The 22,457-nt window shown below is 37.5% G+C and overlaps 1 protein-coding gene across 1 annotated transcript in view; it reads left to right on the top strand.

Annotated features, from left to right (window-relative positions):
- The first annotated feature begins 6,310 nt into the window (after positions 1-6,310).
- The window catches only part of LOC106053444 (uncharacterized), a 58,397-nt gene continuing 42,250 nt past the window's right edge, over positions 6,311-22,457 (top strand). Inside the window, exons 1-2 of the mRNA XM_013209005.2 lie at positions 6,311-6,352; positions 7,855-8,028. Coding sequence (XP_013064459.1) covers positions 7,938-8,028 — 91 coding nt within the window. The 5' untranslated portion in view covers positions 6,311-6,352; positions 7,855-7,937. The remainder of the gene's footprint in view (positions 6,353-7,854; positions 8,029-22,457) is intronic.

The raw sequence follows: 22,457 nt of genomic DNA, 5'->3' as shown, positions 1-22,457 counted from the left end.
CCGTCTGTCTGTCTGCTTGTCTTATAATACTTCACGTAAATAAAAGCTTGCTAAATACGCCGTCTGTCTGTCAGCTTGTCTTATAATACTTCACGTAAATAAAAGCTTGCTAAATACACCGTCTGTCTGCTTGTCTTATAATACTTCACGTAAACAAAAGCTTGCTAAATGCACCTTCTGTCTGCTTGTCTTATAATACTTTACGTAAATAAAAGCTTGCTAAATACACCGTCTGTCTGTCTGTCTTATAATACTTCACGTAAATAAAAGCTTGCTAAATACACCGTCTGTCTGCTTGTCTTATAATACTTCACGTAAATAAAAGCTTGCTAAATGCGCCGTCTGTCTGTCTGCTATTCCTATAATACTTCACGTAAATAAAAGCTTGCTAAATGCGCCGTCTTTCTGTCTGCTTGTCCTATAATACTTCACGTAAATAAAAGCTTGCTAAATGCGCCGTCTGTCTGTCTGCTTGTCCTATAATACTTCATGTAAATAAAAGCTTGCTAAATGCGCCGTCTGTCTGTCTGCTTGTCCTATAATACTTCACGTAAATAGAAGCTTGCTAAATACACCGTCTGTCTGTCAGCTTGTCTTATAATACTTTATGTAAATAAAAGCTTTCTAAATACACCGTCTGTCTGCTTGTCTTATAATACTTCACGTAAATAAAAGCTTGTTAAATGCACCGTCTGTCTGCTTGTCTTATAATACTTCACGTAAATAAAAGCTTGCTAAATGCGCCGTCTGTCTGTCTGCTTGTCCTATAATACTTCACGTAAATAAAAGCTTGCTAAATACACCGTCTGTCGGTCAGCTTGTCTTATAATGCTTCATGTAAATAAAAGCTTGCTAAATACACCGTCTGTCTGCTTGTCTTATAATACTTCATGTAAATAAAAGCTTGCTAAATGCACCGTCTGTCTGCTTGTCCTATAATACTTCACGTAAATAAAAGCTTGCTAAATACGCCGTCTGTCTGTCTGCTTGTCTTAGAATACTTCACGTAAATAAAAGCTTGCTAAATACGCCGTCTGTCTGCTTGTCTTATAATACTTCACATAAATAAAAGCTTGCTAAATGCGCCGTCTGTTTGTCTTGTTGTCTTATAATACTTCACGTAAATAAAAGCTTGCTAAATGCACCGTCTGTCTGTCTTGTTGTCTTATAATACTTCAGGTAAATAAAAGCTTGCTAAATGCACCGTCTGTCTGCTTGTCCTATAATACTTCACGTAAATAAAAGCTTGCTAAATACGCCGTCTGTCTGTCTGCTTGTCTTAGAATACTTCACGTAAATAAAAGCTTGCTAAATACGCCGTCTGTCTGCTTGTCTTATAATACTTCACATAAATAAAAGCTTGCTAAATGCGCCGTCTGTTTGTCTTGTTGTCTTATAATACTTCACGTAAATAAAAGCTTGCTAAATGCACCGTCTGTCTGTCTTGTTGTCTTATAATACTTCAGGTAAATAAAAGCTTGCTAAATACGCCGTCTGTCTACTTGACTTATAATACTTCAGGTAAATAAAAGCTTGCTAAATACTCCGTCTGTCTGTCTGCTTGTCTTATAATACTTCAGGTAAATAAAAGCTTGCTAAATACATTGTCTGTCTGCTTGTCTTATAATACTTCACGTAAATAAAAGCTTGCTAAATACGCCGTCTGTCTGCTTGTCTTATAATACTTCATGTAAATAAAAGCTTGCTAAATACACCGTCTGTCTGTTTGTCTTATAATACTTCACGTAAATAAAAGCTTGCTAAATAAGCCGTCTGTCTGTCTGCTTGTCTTATAATACTTCACGTAAATAAAAGCTTGCTAAATACGCCGTCTGTCTGTCTACTTGTCTTATAATACTTCACGTAAATAAAAGCTTGCTAAATACGCCGTCTGTCTGTCTGCTTGTCTTATACGTTTTTTTCTCTTTTTTATCGTAACAAATTGAAAATTTGCCGTAATTAATTGTTAATAAAAACAAATGAATCAATAAAAAATTAATTAATTAGCTAGCTAATTAATTAGTTGTAATATCAAAAATGGGTACTAAATCCTTCAGTATTGAAAGAAGTAGCAGTAATTGAACTTTTTAAAAGTACTTTTTATATTATTTTTTGCTATTTTCTATTTCTATTGTATTGTTGTTGAGGGTGGTGGTTGATGTAGTCGAGTGAAGATGATCTTGATTGCTTTGGTTATTTGAGAATTTATCTGCGAGCTCGTTAAATTAATACCAACCTCCAACAGAACATCAACATTTAATAATCAAATAATCCAATGTGAGGCTAATGCAGAGCACTTTAATTCTCATCTTCCATGTTGTATATAATAATAATAATAATAATAATTTTATTTATAAAGCGCTGTTAACAAACAAAATGTAGGCTCAAGGCGCTGTAATAACATTACAAACACAAACACGACAACAGAAATAAAAAACTAATCTAAAAAAGTTTTAAACAAGTAGGTCTTAATGTTCTTCTTAAAAGTGGTATAGCATGTTGTCTGTCTGAGATCAATGGGGAGTGAGTTCCAAACCTTTGGTCCATGCACTGAAAAAGCCCGCAGACCGTAGCTTTTGAGGGCGAAACGTGGCACCACTAAAAGCGTTGAGTCCATTGAGCGCAGGACTCTATTGGGGACATATGGAGTAATCAGTTCTCTAAGGTACAGGGGAATCTCATTGTTATATATATACTGATGACAAAGTGTGGCGACCTTGTAATCGATTCTCGCTTTCACGGGAAGCCAATGGAGCGTGCGCAAGAGCGTAGTAGCAGAATCTTGTCTTGTTTTTCTAAGTGCTATTCGTGCGGCGTTGTTCTGTATCCGTTGCAGTTTGGCTATTTTGTCATCAGGTATACCTGCTAGCACGGCGTTACAGTAGTCAAGGCGGGAGAGTATGAATGCCACAGCTAGCGTTTTTGTTGACTCCGTTGTTAAATATGGTCGGATCTGGCCTAATCTACGCAGCTGCAGATAAAGACCCTTGCAGAGCTGACTTATGTGTGGGTCGAAAGATAGTGTTGAGTCGAAGAAAACTCCAAGATTCCGCACTACATGGACATAAGTAAGCTGGCAGTTCGTAATAAAAAGAGAATCTGTGCTTTCAACTTTCGAGAGCTTGTTCCGAGTGCCAATCTTAATTATTTCTGTCTTATCTTTGTTCATCTTGAGCTTATTTTCAACCATCCAATTGCTCACCCTTACAACGGTACTACTGATTTTCTCTACCAGATGCGACACCTCTGATGGTACTGAGGAATCGTATAACTGTGAGTCATCGGCAAAGAAATGGTATAGGATGCCGGTTGGCCGTATGACACCGCTGAGTGGATATGTATACATAGTGAACAGTACTGGGCCTAGAACTGATCCCTGGGGTACTCCGTACTTCAAGAGTAAGTTTGTTAATTCTGTTCCGTTAACAACAACACTTTGGGTGCGTTCCGTTAGGTAGGATCCAAGCCATTTTAGAACGATTCCTGTTAAACCGAAAGTGGCAGAGAATCTGGCCATCATAATTTCTTGGTCTAGCGTATCAAAGGCTTCGGACAAGTCCAGCAATGGAAAGAATTTATATGTGGCCTATGTCGGAATTGTGAAGTAAGTCGTTTAGTACCCTGACCACTGTTGTCTCTGTGCTTCGGCACTTCCTATATGCAGATTGAAATTCTTCCAAGAGACAGTACTGTTCAAGATGAGAAAGAATTTGCGCTAGCACGATGCGCTCCAGAAGCTTTGACAGGAAGGGAAGATTTGATACTGGGCGATAGTTTTTTAGACATTCCGGGTCAAGACTGGATTTTTTTAATAAGGGCCTGACAAGTGCATGCTTAAATTGCTGTGGTACAATGCCTGAAGTCAGTGAAGAGTTCACAATGTTAGTAATTGTGGGTACAAGCTCATCTAAACATTCAAGGAGCAAGGAAGTTGGAATGGGATCAAGGTCACATGACTTATTTGGCATCTTTAAAATAGTACTTTTGACATAATCTTCAGATACAAGCTGAAACTCGCAAAAAGGAGAATTTTGAAAGATTGGAGAGTGGTCAATCTGTGATGAGAGGGATGGCATGTCATTTCTAATCTGCTCAATCTTCCCAATGAAGAATCTATTGAAGGAATCAGGAAGTTCAGATACTGGGATAGATGACGGCAAACGTTCGTTATTTGCTCCCCCTAACATTTAGGTGATCCTAAATAGCTCCTTTGAAGAATTAGAAGTTTCGATTTTTTGTCGAATATGACTAGCTTTTGCGTCTCTAATCTATACGGTTAACCTTGTTTTTTTTCTAATATATATATTTGTCGATGTATCGTCAGACCTGTCTTTTGGAATGTACGTTCGGAACGTTGGCGAATAAGTTTGGCATTCTTTATGTCTTCCGTCATCCAGGGTGCAGATGGCCTGAAACTGTACGAGTGACAAGAGGTGCATGGCTGTCCAGCAACTTTTTCAAGCAAGAATTGTAATTGCTGAGAACGTCTGTCCTGCTCTGTTGCAACAGCAAAGAGGTCACGTCCATTTTAAAGGAGGCAATGTCTATGGCTTTAAGTTTACGGGAAGCTACGTTTTTCTTTGGCCTTTTTGCTTTTGATAGGCGCATTTCAAAGTTTACGAGAAAATGATCTAACAAGCCACGGTCTATAAGCTCACTTGCATTTGTAACAATCCAGTCAAGAGTATGGCCTTTGACATGTGTCGGAACATTTATTAATTGGTCTAAGTTGCGATCCTTTAGCGCATTTTTTAGCGACACCGCGTATGTCTCATTTTCACTGTCAAAATGCAAGTTCACATCGCCTATGACAAATAGATCTTTTGTTGCTATGTGACTGTCAAGGAGGTCTTGAAATTCTTCGATGAAAACTTTTGTTGTCAATTTATTTCTCTTGCTTGGTGGTGGGCGGTACTAGAAAATAAAAGTCAGTGTTCTGCTGTGGTGGGAGAGGCGTAACTCGCACATCTCAAAGGTGGTGTACGGTGAGCTGTCAGGTCTTATTGTTACATACTTGGCTAGACAGTCTCTGTACAGTATTGCTAAACCTCCTCCGCTGCCTGTTTTTTGAGGTAAACTCTTTAAAATAAAGCCTGGTGGCGTTAGCTCAATGGTTCTTAGCTCATCACCAACTTCTTTAAACCATGTCTCACTAAGGAAAGCGATGTCGTAGCTATCATCAGTGATGGTGTCTGCAAGCTCAAGAGCTTTGTTACTGCATGACCGGGCGTTGAGGTGCATTATTTTAAGAAGACTGGAGGATATAGTCACCAGAGGCGTAGCACGTGTTGAAGACACAGGAGGAGTAATATCACGAATTATAGGTTTTTGATGGGGACATATGACCTCTGTCGTGTGAGGAGTAGTAGGGGTGGGGTGGTTGACAAAATAGTTTTGTAGGGAACTGCTGAACTCTGTCGTAGATGAAAGGATAGGGGTGGGGGGATTAACTACACAGTTGAGAATCCTGGAAACTGTGTGACATGTATCTGTTGAGTTGAATTGCGATGGGTTATACCTTAGGCGTGTAAGACGCCCAGCCCTAGACCCACGAACTGTCGGCAGTTTACTCCCGATGCCAAGTCGACGAATATTTCGGAAAACCTCGCTGTCTAGTCGTGATTTGAGTGACACACATGTGCGTCCTAAGCGACGTAGTAGATTTGTGTCCATGACTCCAGTACGACGACTTGACACACTAGCAAGGATGACACACAGGTTTGCGTCGCGACTGCTATGTAGTGGCCACGGTACACGGTTTTACCAAGCACATCAATCCCTCGGGCTATGAGTATCACTCTGTCACTGTTTATCTGTGTTTATATAAAACAACAGTTTATTACTGAATGAGGGCAAAGGCTACGTCTTATCTATACTACAAGCAGATCTCCTTCGTCCTCGTTCGTCAGTTAATCGTTTCTAATCTTTTTCCGTTCTAGCTTTTAAAATGTATGAGTCACTAAGGAAATACCCAAATTAAACCCAACTTCTACTCGTCTTGCTAGTGTGTCAATACACTACAGTGTGACTACAGTATACAACTTAGTTTTAACAGTTAAACATAATAAGGCTTTGGTCTACTTAGGAATTCTGTTTCTGTATGGAAATATTCATTCTAACGCTGTAACAACAGGACATTTGTTTGTATTAAAAAGAATCTTATTTAAAGTTCGACTTTATGATGGTAAGAAATTGATCGATTATCACATTAATCCAATTGTTTGTATCCGTGTCACAAATTCCAATATGATTCCTTTAGTTTTTTATTCTATGTTGCCTTTGAGAGTCATGAGCTGATAAAGCTGATTCAAAACTAATGGGCAAGTGAAGGCTAAAAGAGAAACAAAAAAAGGTAGATACAATAAAACTAAACATTAGTGTCAGGGTTCTAATTAATATATACTGCTGCTGCTGCTTGTCTCTTGTCTTGTTGTGTTACTTAACTTGGCTCACTAGGGGTTTCTTGAATGTTAAATAATACTTGCTTGATACTTTCTTGGTTACTCAATTATAATTCAATACTTGCTTAACTCAAATACGAACACTTAATATACATCAACTCTAACTCCTTATATTCACGAATATCGATAATACTTTAATACTTAATAAAGCACACAATTATATCACTCTTATGAAATACACAAAACACCAGTCCATCAACTTATAAATATATAAATGCATAAACACCAGTCCAGGAAGTAAACGTCCAACCTTCCTGGACCGGGAGCAAGACCTTACTGACTAACACATTCTCTCGCACATTCAACGAAGACTTAATCACTCGGTTCACAACACGTGCAACACTTGGCATTCATAACAAGGGGATATAACAATCATATCAAAATATCAAACTAACATTCATTTTCGCCATACCTCTCCCTGACAATTAGTAGTGAAATCTCTACGCTAACTAATATTGTGATACGTAGTGCGGAATTGTAACTACGCTTAAACCATTTTCAAAAGAAGTAGATATAGACTTCTAAGAATATGAATTAAAGTTTAAGTATTTATATTTATAAATTGAGTTTTATCAGTTTATAACTTAACTAAATACCGCCACTGCTCAGTCGGCGGAGGAGTTATTGATTCATTCGCTTGGGCGACCAATTACATATTCTAGTCATCGTAATATTTCAAAGCACACTCCACCTATGGCAAGCCAAAATGAAATCAATAGATCGCAGTGTGAACTTTGCTTGGAGAATTAGCTTAATATTAACTGATCTAATGTCATAAATGTATCTGTGCTCTGTAATACGTCCTTCTGCTTTTTTGTATTAATAAACAGAGCAACTTATGATATAGATGTTTACAAATTAAATAGATTCTGCAGAGAATTACAGAGGAGGCTACTTAATAGCTTTTTATCAATAGATACATTTTGGGGGACGTATCTAATTCCGTTCTGTGATGTCAAGTTTTCGTTTTCCATTGTATTGAGCTAAAATACTGTGTGTTTAGATTACAAGGTGGTACATTTTACCAAACACTCTATGTAGAGATATAAACTATAATATCTTATCTTTTAAAAAGACGTTTCTTCAAATCCGAAGATAATTACACCATACACGTATCCGTGGGTCAATCTTGTCGTGCATGCTAATCAGTGACTTTATCTCTACTAAGTCATTGGTTTTCCTGGCTGATTCAGGCCTTTATCTTTTATTCTTTTTGGGTATTCCCAATATATTTTGTATTTCAAGTTTTTATTACAAACTTTCTAAATATCGGTAGATTTGTGTTTGATAATCTTCTCTACGGGCATTCTAACCTATCAATATTGAAACGATCCTTCTTTATTTGCACTTGAAATAACCCATGGAGACAATATACTGACATTCTATTCCACAGATGTGAGACTTCAACCCAGTCGTCCGGTCGGATTATTTATTGTGTACTTCCCTAAGAGAACGTCCTCTGACTATCATGGTCGCATGAACATTTGGAGAATGCTGGATAAAATTCTCGTTCTGCTTCTAGCTCTTCTCGATGGTTCCTTTCAAAGTGAGTCTCCAGGCAAAAACGGTAACTCTTCAAATCATTTTAACACAAACAAGGTGTTTGCTTTATATAGTATATATATATATATATATGCACAGGCTACATACAGGGGGGGGGGGTTAAAGATTCAGCTGCTAAGGTGAAAGTTTGAAGAAACATATATATGCATTCGTGAGATGGCGTTTTGACGGAAGTCCCTTAGTCATAGATGGCTGCCTGGTCGTGAGGTATGCGCGCTGGACTGTGTCACGTTCGTGTCAATGGTCCCGAGTTCATGTCCTGCCCGTTGTCGTGCGGGAGGTTTGCACTAGGAAAAGGTTTATCTTCAACTCTGAAGGAACATCAGAAACATGTTTTTAAAAAACAACAACAAAAAAAAAACATTGGTCTGCCAGTAAAAAAAAAAGAGGGGTTACTCCGATATGAAAGTTAGTCGTTGAGCTGGTTAGTTGGGAGTTTCAGGATAAACTTAAGTCGTCATGGACGCTAAATTGAACTTCAATGTTGCCAACTTAAATCTAAAACAAAATAAACTAGAAACGGAAGAGCCTAGATAATTGGATTCTGTAGTGCTTTATAATATAGAATATATTTATGTAAGCAGAGAGAGGATATGGTCATGTAGATTAGATAGACAGAAAGACAGACAGACAGACAGATAGACAGATAGACAGATAGACAGACAGATAGATAGATAGATAGATAGATAGATAGATAGATAGATAGATAGATAGATAGATAGATAGATAGATAGATGGATGGATGTTGAGGGTTAACCCTTTAAGAAACAAATAATAATAATAATAATAATCTTTATTGTCCATATGGAAATTTGTCTTACAATTTGTGCATTACACTAAACAAAAAAACATTATAACTATAAGAAACCAAAGTGTACATTCACACCAGACTCACTAATAATTTACATGTGACAAAGTTTATACCAGATTGTTCTTATTTAATTATTTGATTGCCAGGGGAACAAAAGAGTGTTTGTGTCTGTTTGTCTTTGCTATCGGTGTCTTGTATCTCTTTTGTGATGGTAAAATCACAAAATCCTGACACAAAGGGTGATTCTTTATTTCGAGGATCTTGTTAGCTTTTTTATAGATGTTTGTCTCAAACAACTGCCCAAATGGGATTTGTTTTGCCAATGATTTAGGATTCTATAAAGTTTATTTTTATTTTTAATGCTCAGATTGCCATACCAGGCAGTGATATTGAAACTTAAAATATTGCAGATATGAGCGTGATAAAACATAGCCAAGGCCTTTTCGCTAACATTAAACGAGGACAGTTTTCTTAGTAATCGTAATCTTTGCTGCCCTTTTTTGCTGATATAGTCAGTATTTGCAGTAAAATTTAGTTTATTGTCTAGGATAGTACCAAGGTATTTAAAGGTTTGCACAATTTCAATAGTCTCCCCAGCTACAGAAACAATATCATTTTCCTTCTTTTCCCTACGAAAATCGATTATCATTTCTTTGTTTTTTTTTTACATTTAATAGTAAAGAATAAAAAAATAAGTATTAAAGAAACAGAAACAGGATTATCATTGTTATTCTTTACCTTCACTGTTTCCTTGTAAATATGTGCCCATTTCGTCAATTAAATTCAGTCTAGAAATAAAAAATCCCATTACATTGAGAATCAGACTGAACCACTGACCTACACAACAGAAAATATTAAACGAAACATTTTCTTATTTATGATTAGACACAAATTAAACCCCCAGCATTTGTTGTGCCTTAGATTTCACATATCTCTTCCAGTCAGAAATTCTGAATCCTCATTAAACTATCTCTGGGTTTGTCATGAATATAAATTGTAGGTGCAAGATGTTCAGAGACATAGATAACTTATCATTCGATATGCTTCCCAGGGGACTCCAGCCAGATTAAAATATTTATAGGTCAGTGACACATTGGATATCCATAAATCTGTGCCGTTGCTTCAAGAATTTGGAAAAACTCTGCAATATGTTTAACATTCCTCAGATGTAAGCGATGCTATAAATACTCTCTTACATTGAAGATTTTTTAAAAAATAATGTTCTTATTACAAATCTATATATGATTCAAGCACTCTTTGAAAATTATGTGTGTGCTTTTCGTGTCATGTGTATACACCATTGTGTGTAAGTGTTTGTGTGTATTCAAAATACGACGATATAATTCTTGTGGCACATTTTAAGCAGCCATCTCAGTGATAAATAGATTGAGTCTAGGCTGCTGTTTTAAAAAGAAGTCCTATATTTAGGATCGTATGTATTTATAGACATCTTTTGTTTTAGCTTCGTAAAGGGCTTTGTTTTGGTTTTCAATGTATTTTGAAGAGATTCGGATCGAAAGCGTGTTTCTAGATTTTCTCAATGTTTACATTTTTATTATTTTAATTACAACTGTGATAAAGAAAAAGATATTTAGTAATGTTGGGTGTAATGAGATTGTCTGTGGCATTTTACTTCTCGAGAGAAGGTCTTTTTCTTTTGCAACTTCTTGTTTGACTAAAATGGCAAATCCTTGATAGACAGCTGTCGTCTCAGGTTGGACATCTGTAGTCACCAGGAGCTGTTGCACTTTTACCTTTCTTTCTACTACTGTAGTGAATGGCACCTCCATGTTAATCTATCCAGTGTCACTTTTTTTCAGATGTTAGTGTTGATTTTGAAGAGCTTGTACAGATAAGGATTAAACGACATAGTTTTTGTTTGACAAATCAGACACAACGCTTCCTTCTGAGTCTTTACATTTCCAGCTTCTGATTGGAATATATTTGATTGGTCAAAGAAAATCTCTGAATATAGGTTTTAATTTCGTTATGGCTCACTGCTTTCGTCTCTGCAACGCCTCAATGTCACTAGAATTAAGTAATAAAAGAAATAAACTAAACCCACCCCCAGGACCGCCTCCAGTTTTTTATTATTTGGACAATGTCCTTTTTTTAGTTTTCCTGTGGAAAATGAGGAATGAGATACTGCCACTGCCTCTACTACTTAAGAACAGGAGATGATCAATGCTGTTGTTCTGAGTCTCAGCACTAAATCCTGTTTGGGAAAGATTATGATTTGTTTCTCGGTAACAGATCACGTGACGGTATCCACTAAGATTTATAGGGATTACCACAGAGAACGTTATCACTCTTTTGACTAGATAGAAACTGTATACCACATTATTGGTCTGTTGAGCTCTGTTGTTGGCATGTTTTCTTTGCGTGTGACCAATCCATCTCCCCAGTCTAAGGTCTGTCTAGCTCTGTTGTTGGCATGTTTTCTTTGGGTGTGACCAATCCATCTCCCCAGTCTAAGATCTATCTAGCTCTGTTGTTGGCATGTTTTCTTTGGGTGTGACCAATCCATCTCCCCAGTCTAAGGTCTATCTAGCTCTGTTGTTGGCATGTTTTCTTTGCGTGTGACCAATCCATCTCCCCAGTCTGAGGTCTATCTAGCTCTGTTGTTGGCATGTTTTCTTTGCGTGTGACCAATCCATCTCCCCAGTCTAAGGTCTGTCTAGCTCTGTTGTTGGCATCTTTTCTTTGGGTGTGACCAATCCATCTCCCCAATCTAAGGTCTATCTAGCTCTGTTGTTGGCATCTTTTCTTTGGGTGTGACCAATCCATCTCCACAATCTAAGGTCTGTCTAGCTCTGTTGTTGGCATCTTTTCTTTGGGTGTGACCAATCCATCTCCACAATCTAAGGTCTGTCTAGCTCTGTTGTTGGCATCTTTTCTTTGGGTGTGACCAATCCATCTCCACAATCTAAGGTCTGTCTAGCTCTTTTGTTGGCATCTTTTCTTTGGGAGTGACCAATCCATCTTCTAATCTAAGGTCTGTCTAGCTCTGTTGTTGGCATCTTTTCTTTGGGAGTGACCAATCCATCTTCTAACCTAAGGTCTGTCTAGCTCTGTTGTTGGCATCTTTTCTTTGGGAGTGACCAATCCATCTTCTAATCTAAGGTCTGTCTAGCTCTGTTGTTGGCATCTTTTCTTTGGGTGTGACCAATCCATCTCCCCAATCTAAGGTCTGTCTAGCTCTGTTGTTGGCATCTTTTCTTTGGGTGTGACCAATCCATCTCCACAATCTAAGGTCTGTCTAGCTCTGTTGTTGGCATCTTTTCTTTGGGTGTGACCAATCCATCTCCCCAATCTAAGGTCTGTCTAGCTCTGTTGTTGGCATCTTTTCTTTGGGTGTGACCAATCCATCTCCCCAATCTAAGGTCTGTCTAGCTCTTTTGTTGGCATCTTTTCTTTGGGTGTGACCAATCCATCTCCCCAATCTAAGGTCTGTCTAGCTCTGTTGTTGGCATCTTTTCTTTGGGTGTGACCAATCCATCTCCCCAATCTAAGGTCTGTCTAGCTCTGTTGTTGGCATCTTTTCTTTGGGTGTGACCAATCCATCTCCCCAATCTAAGGTCTGTCTAGCTCTTTTGTTGGCATCTTTTCTTTGGGTGTCACCAATCCATCTCCCCAATCTAAGGTCTGTCTAGCTCTGTTGTTGGCATCTTTTCTTTGGGTGTGACCAATCCATCTCCCCAATCTAAGGTCTGTCTAGCTCTGTTGTTGGCATCTTTTCTTTGGGTGTGACCAATCCATCTCCCCAATCTAAGGTCTATCTAGCTCTGTTGTTGGCATCTTTTCTTTGGGTGTGACCAATCCATCTCCCCAATCTAAGGTCTATCTAGCTCTGTTGTTGGCATCTTTTCTTTGGGTGTGACCAATTTATCTCCCTAATCTAAGGTCTGTCTAGATTTATCTAGAACTGTAGTTAAGCTTGTTGACATGTTCTTTTTGGTCTTTCTCTGCATCTTGTGCCCTGGGGGAATCTAATCTAAGGTCTGTCTAGCTCTGTTGTTGGCATCTTTTCTTTGGGTGTGACCAATCCATCTCCCCAGTCTAAGGTCTGTCTAGCTCTTTTGTTGGCATCTTTTCTTTGGGTGTGACCAATCCATCTCCCTAATCTAAGGTCTATCTAGCTCTGTTGTTGGCATCTCTTCTTTGAGTGTGACCAATCCATCTCCACAATCTAAGGTCTGTCTAGCTCTGTTGTTGGCATCTTTTCTTTGGGTGTGACCAATCCATCTCCACAATCTAAGGTCTATCTAGCTCTGTTGTTGGCATCTCTTCTTTGTGTGTGACCAATCCATCTCCCCAATCTAAGGTCTATCTAGCTCTGTTGTTGGCATCTTTTCTTTGGGTGTGACCAATCCATCTCCACAATCTAAAGTCTATCTAGCTCTGTTGTTGGCATCTCTTCTTTGTGTGTGACCAATCCATCTCCCCAATCTAAGGTCTATCTAGCTCTGTTGTTGGCATCTCTTCTTTGTGTGTCACCAATCCATCTCCCCAATCTAAGGTCTATCTAGCTCTGTTGTTGGCATCTTTTCTTTGGGTGTGACCAATCCATCTTCTAACCTAAGGTCTATCTAGCTCTGTTGTTGGCATCTCTTCTTTGTGTGTGAACAATCCATCTCCCCAATCTAATGTCTATCTAGCTCTGTTGTTGGCATCTCTTCTTTGTGTGTGACCAATCCATCTCCACTTTCCCACTATGATCCGCTTCTCTAAACTTTCCACCAATTTATCACAGGTTCGTGTTTTCTACTTTCCTATGCAACTATGTTTTCATTTGAGCTATGCTTACTTCTGTGTGCTCTGCGTGTTTGATGCTCTATTCTTCTGTGTACTCTGTATTTCACTTATTTGAGAATCCCCGAAGATTCACACACACACACACACACTCACACACACAGAGAAAAAACATGTTTGTCAGGCATGTTCACGTGACTAGTAGCACAGCAACATGGTACTGGAAGATCTTGCATCTACATAATTAATGAGCACCATTAGTTTAATGGCTTTACAATTTAGTTTCTGGGACATGACGTCATCGCTTTTTGGGTGTTTTTCTGAATATTTTTTTCTAATCGATAGGTCTTCCACCCCCCCTTTTTGTGTGTGTGTGTCTCTCTCTATCTCTCTCTCTCACACACACAACTCTCTGTCTTCCACATTCTCTCTTTTCTGTCTATCTCTCTTTCCTAAGTAGTTTTATACATAATTCAGTACATCAGTCTAAGTATGACTCTTCTGTATCACGTCATTGTACACCATCCCAAAAACTCTTCAGTCGTAATATTGTTTTTAAATTGAATACTCTATTTCCCGCACTACATTTCAGTCTATTGATTTATCCCCTCCATAAGGTCTAACTATGAATTACAAATATATTTTCTATTTACATCTAAATGTGAATGTATGAAGTAACTTCAATTTCCAACACATGAAGATATGGACATCCCATGGGGCAATACCACGTTCCATTTGGAAGTACACATGTCATGGGACCCATGTTCTACTTCGAGTTCTCCAATGAAATGATCCAGGAATTCACCGCTAGATTGAATGAGATCTTTCTGTCCCTCGTACAGCGAGGATTTCTGAGAGAGCAGTCGGCTAGAGATGGAAAATTCCAACAGACCATTTTGACTCACTGTATTTAAAGCCTTTAGGAGTTAGAAAGTCTGTTGTGTTAAATGTGTAGCACAATAAATGTCATGGTTGAACTTCATCCAGCTGCTATTATTGCTATTGAAAAGGGGTATTCTTGTCTGTTCGATTTATAGTCGGCAAGTAAATAAAACTTATATAAAGCATTTGTTGATATTTTAATTTAAAAAAATAACAACAGTCCTTCAAAAGTTAGACTATTCATCAACATCATCTGTCTCTGACTTTCGTCATAGGGGTGCTGTGACAGTTGGCATAACCAAATCTTTCCACCTTTCTCGGCAGCTGTCAAGAAAGAAAGCGGTTCATTCTTTTACGTTATTCATCCAGCTTTTCTTTGGTCGACCCCTTTTCCATGCTTCATCCAGCTTTTCTTTGGTCGACCCCTTTTCCATGCTCCTTCCACTGTACCTTGAAGAATGACTATTCATAGTGAGTCATGTCTTACAATATGACCAAACCAACAGTACTGAGCGGTTCTTTCCTTTTGCCAATCTTAGTGTTGACACAGTGCAAACTCGTTTGTCTTCTTTTCCTGGTATCAGATACTCGGCATTGTTAAAGTTTGTTCACGTTTTAACATGGAGATCATTGTCCATTTCTGATACGCGTGTCACATCAATGCAGATAATCGTACAGAGAACTGGAACCAAGACTTTGTTGCTTTGTATGCCCTTAAAAGAAGACACGTAGCACTGTGTCGCGGGTCGGATATGGCCCGCGGACCGTAGTTTACCGAATATGTTTTCTCTTCAGAACAACTTTACTTTCAAACTAGCAAGTGATTTTTTCATTTCCGGCCCTCAGATCCTGTTACTCTGAGCGCCGGATGTAAACTTAGAAACAATCATCCCTTGTTTGATGAGAACTCAATGACTCTAGTGATAACTGTCTCGATATTTAAACCTTAGACATTGTCTTCTCGAAGTGACAAGCTGACATTTGTCCTACTTTTAGAAAGTCGAGCTTGCTTTCTTATACTTAAATTTAAAGGGGAAAATCTGGAGACATAAAATGATGCTCTTCGCTTCACTGGTTATCCTTTTATGAACAATCCGAAACAAGTGCAGAAAATACGTCAGCACTGAGACTATTCTCATATGTATATGTATTGATCTAAATCTTTTATTTTTCAAATTAACACAAACGTTGAGACTATTTCTATGTTTATTGTAATATTTATGTTTAGTCATTGATTTTTTTTTCTATGTATATGGCTTTGGACTTCCGAAATATGATGTTATATATACACACATATTACATGGATATATGAGTTGTATGACAGACATATAAAGTTATATCATTTACATGTAAAAATGTTAATTACATATGTGGAATAAATTAAAAATGAACCACAGTATTACTTAATATTAAAACATGGATTTAAACATTTTTTCGTTCCTACCAAGTTGTTACTTCACCTCTACGGCCTGTTTTTTCTCACTCTCTTTAGGATAAAATTTAAATCTAAGGTCCATGTCCATGGAACTGTCCAACAGAGACATTGTTCCATAATCCTTTAAGTAGCCGCAAGTCTTCTCTAAGTCAGAGATTCAAACTTGTGAGACTTCGAGGCTAAGCAATGGGCTGGATCCCCGCGCGAATGCTCGGCTCCAGTTCTCACTTATTCCAAACACCACATCGGCAATCAATGCCGGGAGACATTTCAAAGAGTCGATACATTGAAGACGTCTTCACAACTAGAGACACGTGTAGTACTGAAGACAACTATCTCTACTTTCTTTTCCTCTCTCTCTCTCTCTCTCTCTCTCTCTCTCTCTCTCTCTCTTTCTCTCTTTCTCTCTCTATCTCTCTCTCTTTCTCCCTCTCTCTGTGTTGCGATAAATAAAGTCTTGTCAGACCCTCAGAAGTCGACTTGTCACAATTATTTTCATCGTTGTTAAAATCTCTAGCTGATGAAACAGTGGTCAATTCAGTGGTCAACTCAGTGACACGAGAATATAAGTGAGATGGACGAGCTCGACGCTCTATAGTTCTCCAATTGATGACCAGGCGATAAGTCTTGTTTAATGGCCCCCTTCCCTATTCATCCGAGGAGTGTGACAAAGCGAGAGATTCTCTGGTCTGTAATCTGAATGGACGTAATCAGATACTGAGTAGAAATCGGTGGCTGATTTTAACTTTTTTTTAAGCTTTGCTTTGTGAGACCTTTATCAAAATAAAGCTGATGGTTTTGATTGAACGCATTTACACATAATACATTAACTAGACCCCATTCACATAAATCTGTACACACCATATACACCTTTGACACACAGTTATATAGTTGATAGACCCTTGACACACAATTAAATATTTGATTGACCCTTGACACACAGTTATATAGTTGATAGACCCTTGACACACAATTAAATAGTTGATAGACCCTTCAAACACAGTTATATAGTTGATAGACCCTTCAAACACAGTTATATAGTTGATAGACCCTTGACACACAATTAAATAGTTGATAGACCCTTCAAACACAGTTATATAGTTGATAGACCCTTGACACACAATTAAATAGTTGATAGACCCTTCAAACACAGTTATATAGTTGATAGACCCTTGACACACAATTAAATAGTTGATAGACCCTTCAAACACAGTTATATAGTTGATAGACCCTTGACACACAATTAAATAGTTGATAGACCCTTCAAACACAGTTATATAGTTGATAGACCCTTGACACACAATTAAATAGTTGATAGACCCTTCAAACACAGTTATATAGTTGATAGACCCTTGACACACAATTAAATAGTTGATAGACCCTTCAAACACAGTTATATAGTTGATAGACCCTTGACACACAATTAAATAGTTGATAGACCCTTCAAACACAGTTATATAGTTGATAGACCCTTGACACACAGTTATATAATTGATAGACCCTTGACACACAGTTATATAGTTGATAGATCATTGACACACATAAAACTATACACATCAGTAGAATTCCTTTCCACGCATAAAACTTTTGCTTCGGACCTTGCTTTTCCCATAAAAGAATTTAAAAGCTGAATAGAGGCATTGTAAAAAAAAAAAAGGAAAGGTTTTAAAATTCACGTTCAATTTACATTTTTGCTGACCACACATTCTTTCATCCCAAACTAGTTGTAACAGTTTCATTGCAGCACTACCATCACACATACACGCACAGACACACACAAACACACACCGGTCTTTTATGTATACATAAAGAAAAATATTAAGAAAACTTGTCTTCGAGTCCGAAAATTAATGAAAAATGCAGTATTTCCCATGGCTAAACATCCCCAGCTGTGACCTACATACTTTGCCACTTCCAGCGCAGGTATAACCATTGTCCGCCGGTGGTCGTTCTAGGGGATACATATTTGAGACCGAAAGAAAATCCGCTGCCGAGGATATGCGTAGATGGTGAAAAGAAAAATAAGACATTTTATATTAGCAAAGAATTAGATGGCTGTTTTAAGTTGCATGTTTTTCATAGCAGTTTGATTTAAAAGTGTCCAGATTTCAAGTGCTACATTGTTCCTACTATGATTCTTGAAACTCAAACTGGAGCCTTTCCATAAAAATAATAGTTTGTATATTTGTCCATCTGTGTAACGAAGGGAGAGCGGCAAGTTCGATCGATCGATCGAGTGATCGATGTATAGATAGATAGATAGATAGATAGATAGATAGATAGATAGATAGATAGATAGATAGATAGATAGATAGATAGATAGATAGATAGATAGATAGATAGATAGATAGATAGATTGATAGATAGATAGATAGATAGATAGATAGATAGATAGATTGATTGATAGATAGATAGATAGATAGATAGATAGATAGATAGATAGATAGATAGATAGATAGATAGATAGATAGATAGATAGATAGATAGATAGATAGATAGATAGATTGATTGATAGATAGATAGATAGATAGATAGATAGATAGATAGATAGATAGATAGATAGATAGATAGATAGATAGATAGATAGATAGATAGATAGATAGATAGATAGATAGATTGATTGATTGATTGATTGATTGATAGATAGATAGATAGATAGATAGATAGATAGATAGATAGATAGATAGATAGATAGATAGATAGATAGATAGATAGATAGATAGATAGATAGATAGATAGAGAACCAAAAATGTTGCTTCCTAATTGATCTTGTCTATATGGATGTGCCTCAATTTAGTCTGGGAAACATGAGAATGAAACTCAAGCCTGATTAAATGACTGTTTAGTAAGTGGACGTCTAAACTTGTTTATTGACTTGTTACAATCTCAAGAACTGCATTTACAAGAGTCTCGTTTCCCAGGACTTATTTCTCCCGATAAGAGTGATAATAAAAGCATAGAATTAAAGTAGCGAAACGTTTGCTTTAATCGTGCATCAAGATAGCAACAATATGCTACTGATGTATCAGAAGGCTTACACTAAGGTACCAGCAATGGAACACTATCATAAGATCAAAATAGCACCAATAATGCACACGGGATACAGATGAAGAAACATTATGTTAGCATTATTTATCAACTTTGAGACCAATCATAGGCGTAAAAAATTTTTTTTATTACAAAGCTTTCATCAACTCACTTTGTATATAGCATAATTTTTCTAGTAAAAAGGCTTGTACACGTTATTTCTCCGACACCCAATCTCGAATCAAGCTGAAAACTTTGCACAATTATTTCTTTTACCTGACAACAGAAGAATCAATAGAAAAAATTAACCAATTAGTTAATTAACTATTGATAATTAATTATTTTGTTTGATATCTCGAACAAGGGAAAGAAATTGTACTTAACTGAAGTGGTGGGATAATCTTTATGTGTCGTAAGTAGAAGGTCTAAACAAACAATAGATTTCTATACAATCTCCCATTTTCATAAGCACCTCAATAGCAGAGTGGTTAGTATGTCGACTAGCGGAGGCGTGAGCCACGAGTTCGAATTCTGGTCGCTCCCACCTTTTTTATTGTTGTAAATGCTTTTAGAAAGCGATTATGGTTACATTCACCCTGATATCCCATTCATTCTTCCCCATTTTTAACTGGTCCATATAAGTGATAATATCATAGCGTATTGAGAAAGCTAAAAGCATGAAATAGTGCTAATCCAAAACTGTAGGTAAAAAAAAATAATAATCTTATCTAAGTTTTAAAAAGCGCTAATTACCGCCATTTATCTGAAAAAGGCAGGGTTTCTGCTATATAAAACAAAAATAATTAATTAGTACCAATTGATTTACTAAATGGTTAATTTTAATTGATTCGTGTATTGTCATCGACTATGAATAATTATAAAATTTCAACATGATCTGAGAATGGGAAGTGGGAGAATAAACGTGTCAAAACGTAATAAAGGGCTTAAATCCATCTATACATCCACAGCTCTCATTAAGTAATATGTATTTCCCTTATTTTAATATCAAACCAAATAATTAATCACCAGTAATTAATTGACTAAGTGGTCAATTTTTCCATTGATTCTTGTCTTGTCAGGTACAATGAATAATGTGTAACGTTTTAACTTGATCCGAGAATGGGAAAGGGGAGAAAACTAGGTCAAACTTTTTACTAGACAGACAGAAAAAAAAAGGATAGACTGATAGACAGAGTGTGTTGATATTAGCTTTATACAAATATTTCTAATCGCTCAGAATTATTGTTGTTGGTCTAGATTTATTACAAATTTAATTAAATGACTAAGTGATACAATGATACTTTGTATAAGTTACATTTTCAAAAACCTACATAATTTAAACCCAGAAACAGATAAACAGACAAACAGAAAACACAAAATACACATTAAACATGCTTTTTTCTTATAATGAACCAAAAGAAACAACACTATTTCTCCTAGCAATCTCAATGTAAAACTAACAAGTCAAGAAGGAGAAAGACGTGATCTGGTCAATCGTGAATGAGATCAATATTCTGATCGATCAGACAGCTGTTTGAGAAGAGATGAAACACATAAAATAATGAGACCTCGTTCGGAGGAAACTTTTTGGCTATCACGTTTTCTGATTCTACACTGCAATGAATGGAGAACTCGCTTTCCTAAAACTGACTGGGCTTAATGACGATCTGGTTCTCCATTCATATAATGGACTAGTTAGTAATATCGTTTTTTTTTGTTCCAGTCAGAGACTGGACTTGTCAGCATTATATTTTCTTGTTTAAAGTTCTCATGACAATGTACTTTTTCAGTATTATCCGAGTTACCTCGCTTGTCTATAGAACTAAAACGAACTTGTGTAAGTCTTCCTGCCTTTGTTTGTCTTATCAGGTTGAAAATACCCGACACACACACATATATATTGTGTTTTTATTATTATCAAGGTAGCACCAGTGGAAGACTAGCATACTTTCAAGGTAGCACCAGTGGAAAACGATTAAAATATCAAGGTAGCACCAGTGGAAGACAAGTATAATATTAAGAAAGCACCATTGGAATACTGGCATATTATCAAGGTAGCACCGGTGAAGCAATTGCATAATAACAAGGTGATACAAGGAGAGCACAAGCGTTGTAGCATCAATGGAAAACTAGCATAATATCAAGGTAGCACCAGTGGAAGATTAGATTACTATCATGGTAGCACCAGTGGAAAACCATTAAAATATCAAAGTAGTACCAGTGGAACACTAGTATAATATTAAAGTAGCATCAGTAGAAGACTAGCATACTATCAAGGTATCACTGCTAGAGCTTTAAAAGACTAAACATAAAGTGTCCCCTTCCAGAGGTCGCCTATGACCAGACTTACTGGTAACGTTGCTGTCACGGGGTCATCTCACAAGCCAGTCTCTTTCATTCAGCTGTGACTTTAATCTACAAACATAAATCCCGTAGACTTCATTCAAAATCGAACCTGGCATCTTCGGATCGGCAGCTACGAGCTTAAGCACTCGACCAGAAAAAAAATCGATTCAATGCTGCCAAAAATGTATTTATCTTTGTAGTTAGGCTAACATTATAGCTGTATTTATATTTATTTCCTATCAAAACAACAGTGGCGTAGCTAGGGATTTAGGGGCCCTGGGAGGAAGGGGGGCCTGACCTCTTTTTGACAGTCGACATCATGTCTTGAGATAATGGCGTAATATTTAATGTAAAAACTAATTTCGGACACTCATTTGGGGGATCCCACCCTAGCTACGCCACTGCAAAGCAAAATGTCTTGACCCCCCCACTTTGTCCAAGCTGCAGTAAAACTTGCTAGCTCTACGACAACTACTTCCACCTAGAGCCTCAAGAACATTCAGTGCTCGAGCTGGGTAAGGCATGAAGACGAACAAAAAAGTACAACGTGCCACCGTATTACCCCGGAGGTGCGGTGGCTGAGCGGTAAAGCGAACCGGGGGGGGGGGTTCGAATCCTGGTGAAGACTGGGATTTTTAATTTTGGGATCTTCGGGCGCCTCTGAATCCACCCAGCTCTATTGGGTACCTGACATTAAATACATAAAAATGTAAAGGCGGTTGGTCGTTGTGCTGGCCACATGACACCCTCGTTAACCGTAGGCCACAGAAACAGAGGACCTTTACATCATCTGCGCTATAGACCACAGGGTCTGAAAGGGGAACTTTTTTTTTTTACCGTTTACCCCATGCTTAGTTACCAGGGGTGGGGGAGGGGGGGAAACTACAAATAACTATGACTGCCAAAGCCAATGAAAATGTCGGCTATCTCGTTCCTCGTCTGCATGCACTATGTCATCATTAACCTCGAGGTATTAGCTTTCCCGCTGACTGACCAAACTGTCCCAGACACCAACTGGGAAACATTTGGTCACAGGGCATGAAGATGAATTCGTCTGCTTTCTATAGCTGTTTCTGTTGGAATGCTATTTGGTCACCGGAGAATTTCAGTCTGCGATTTATTGGAGCTGCACAATATAAGACAAACAGCACTGTTTTTACATTGGAATTTCAATTTAACT

This window comes from Biomphalaria glabrata, chromosome 4, assembly GCF_947242115.1.
Source record: "Biomphalaria glabrata chromosome 4, xgBioGlab47.1, whole genome shotgun sequence".
NCBI classification, from domain to species: domain Eukaryota; kingdom Metazoa; phylum Mollusca; class Gastropoda; family Planorbidae; genus Biomphalaria; species Biomphalaria glabrata.
This window is presented reverse-complemented; position numbering and strand designations above follow the sequence as displayed.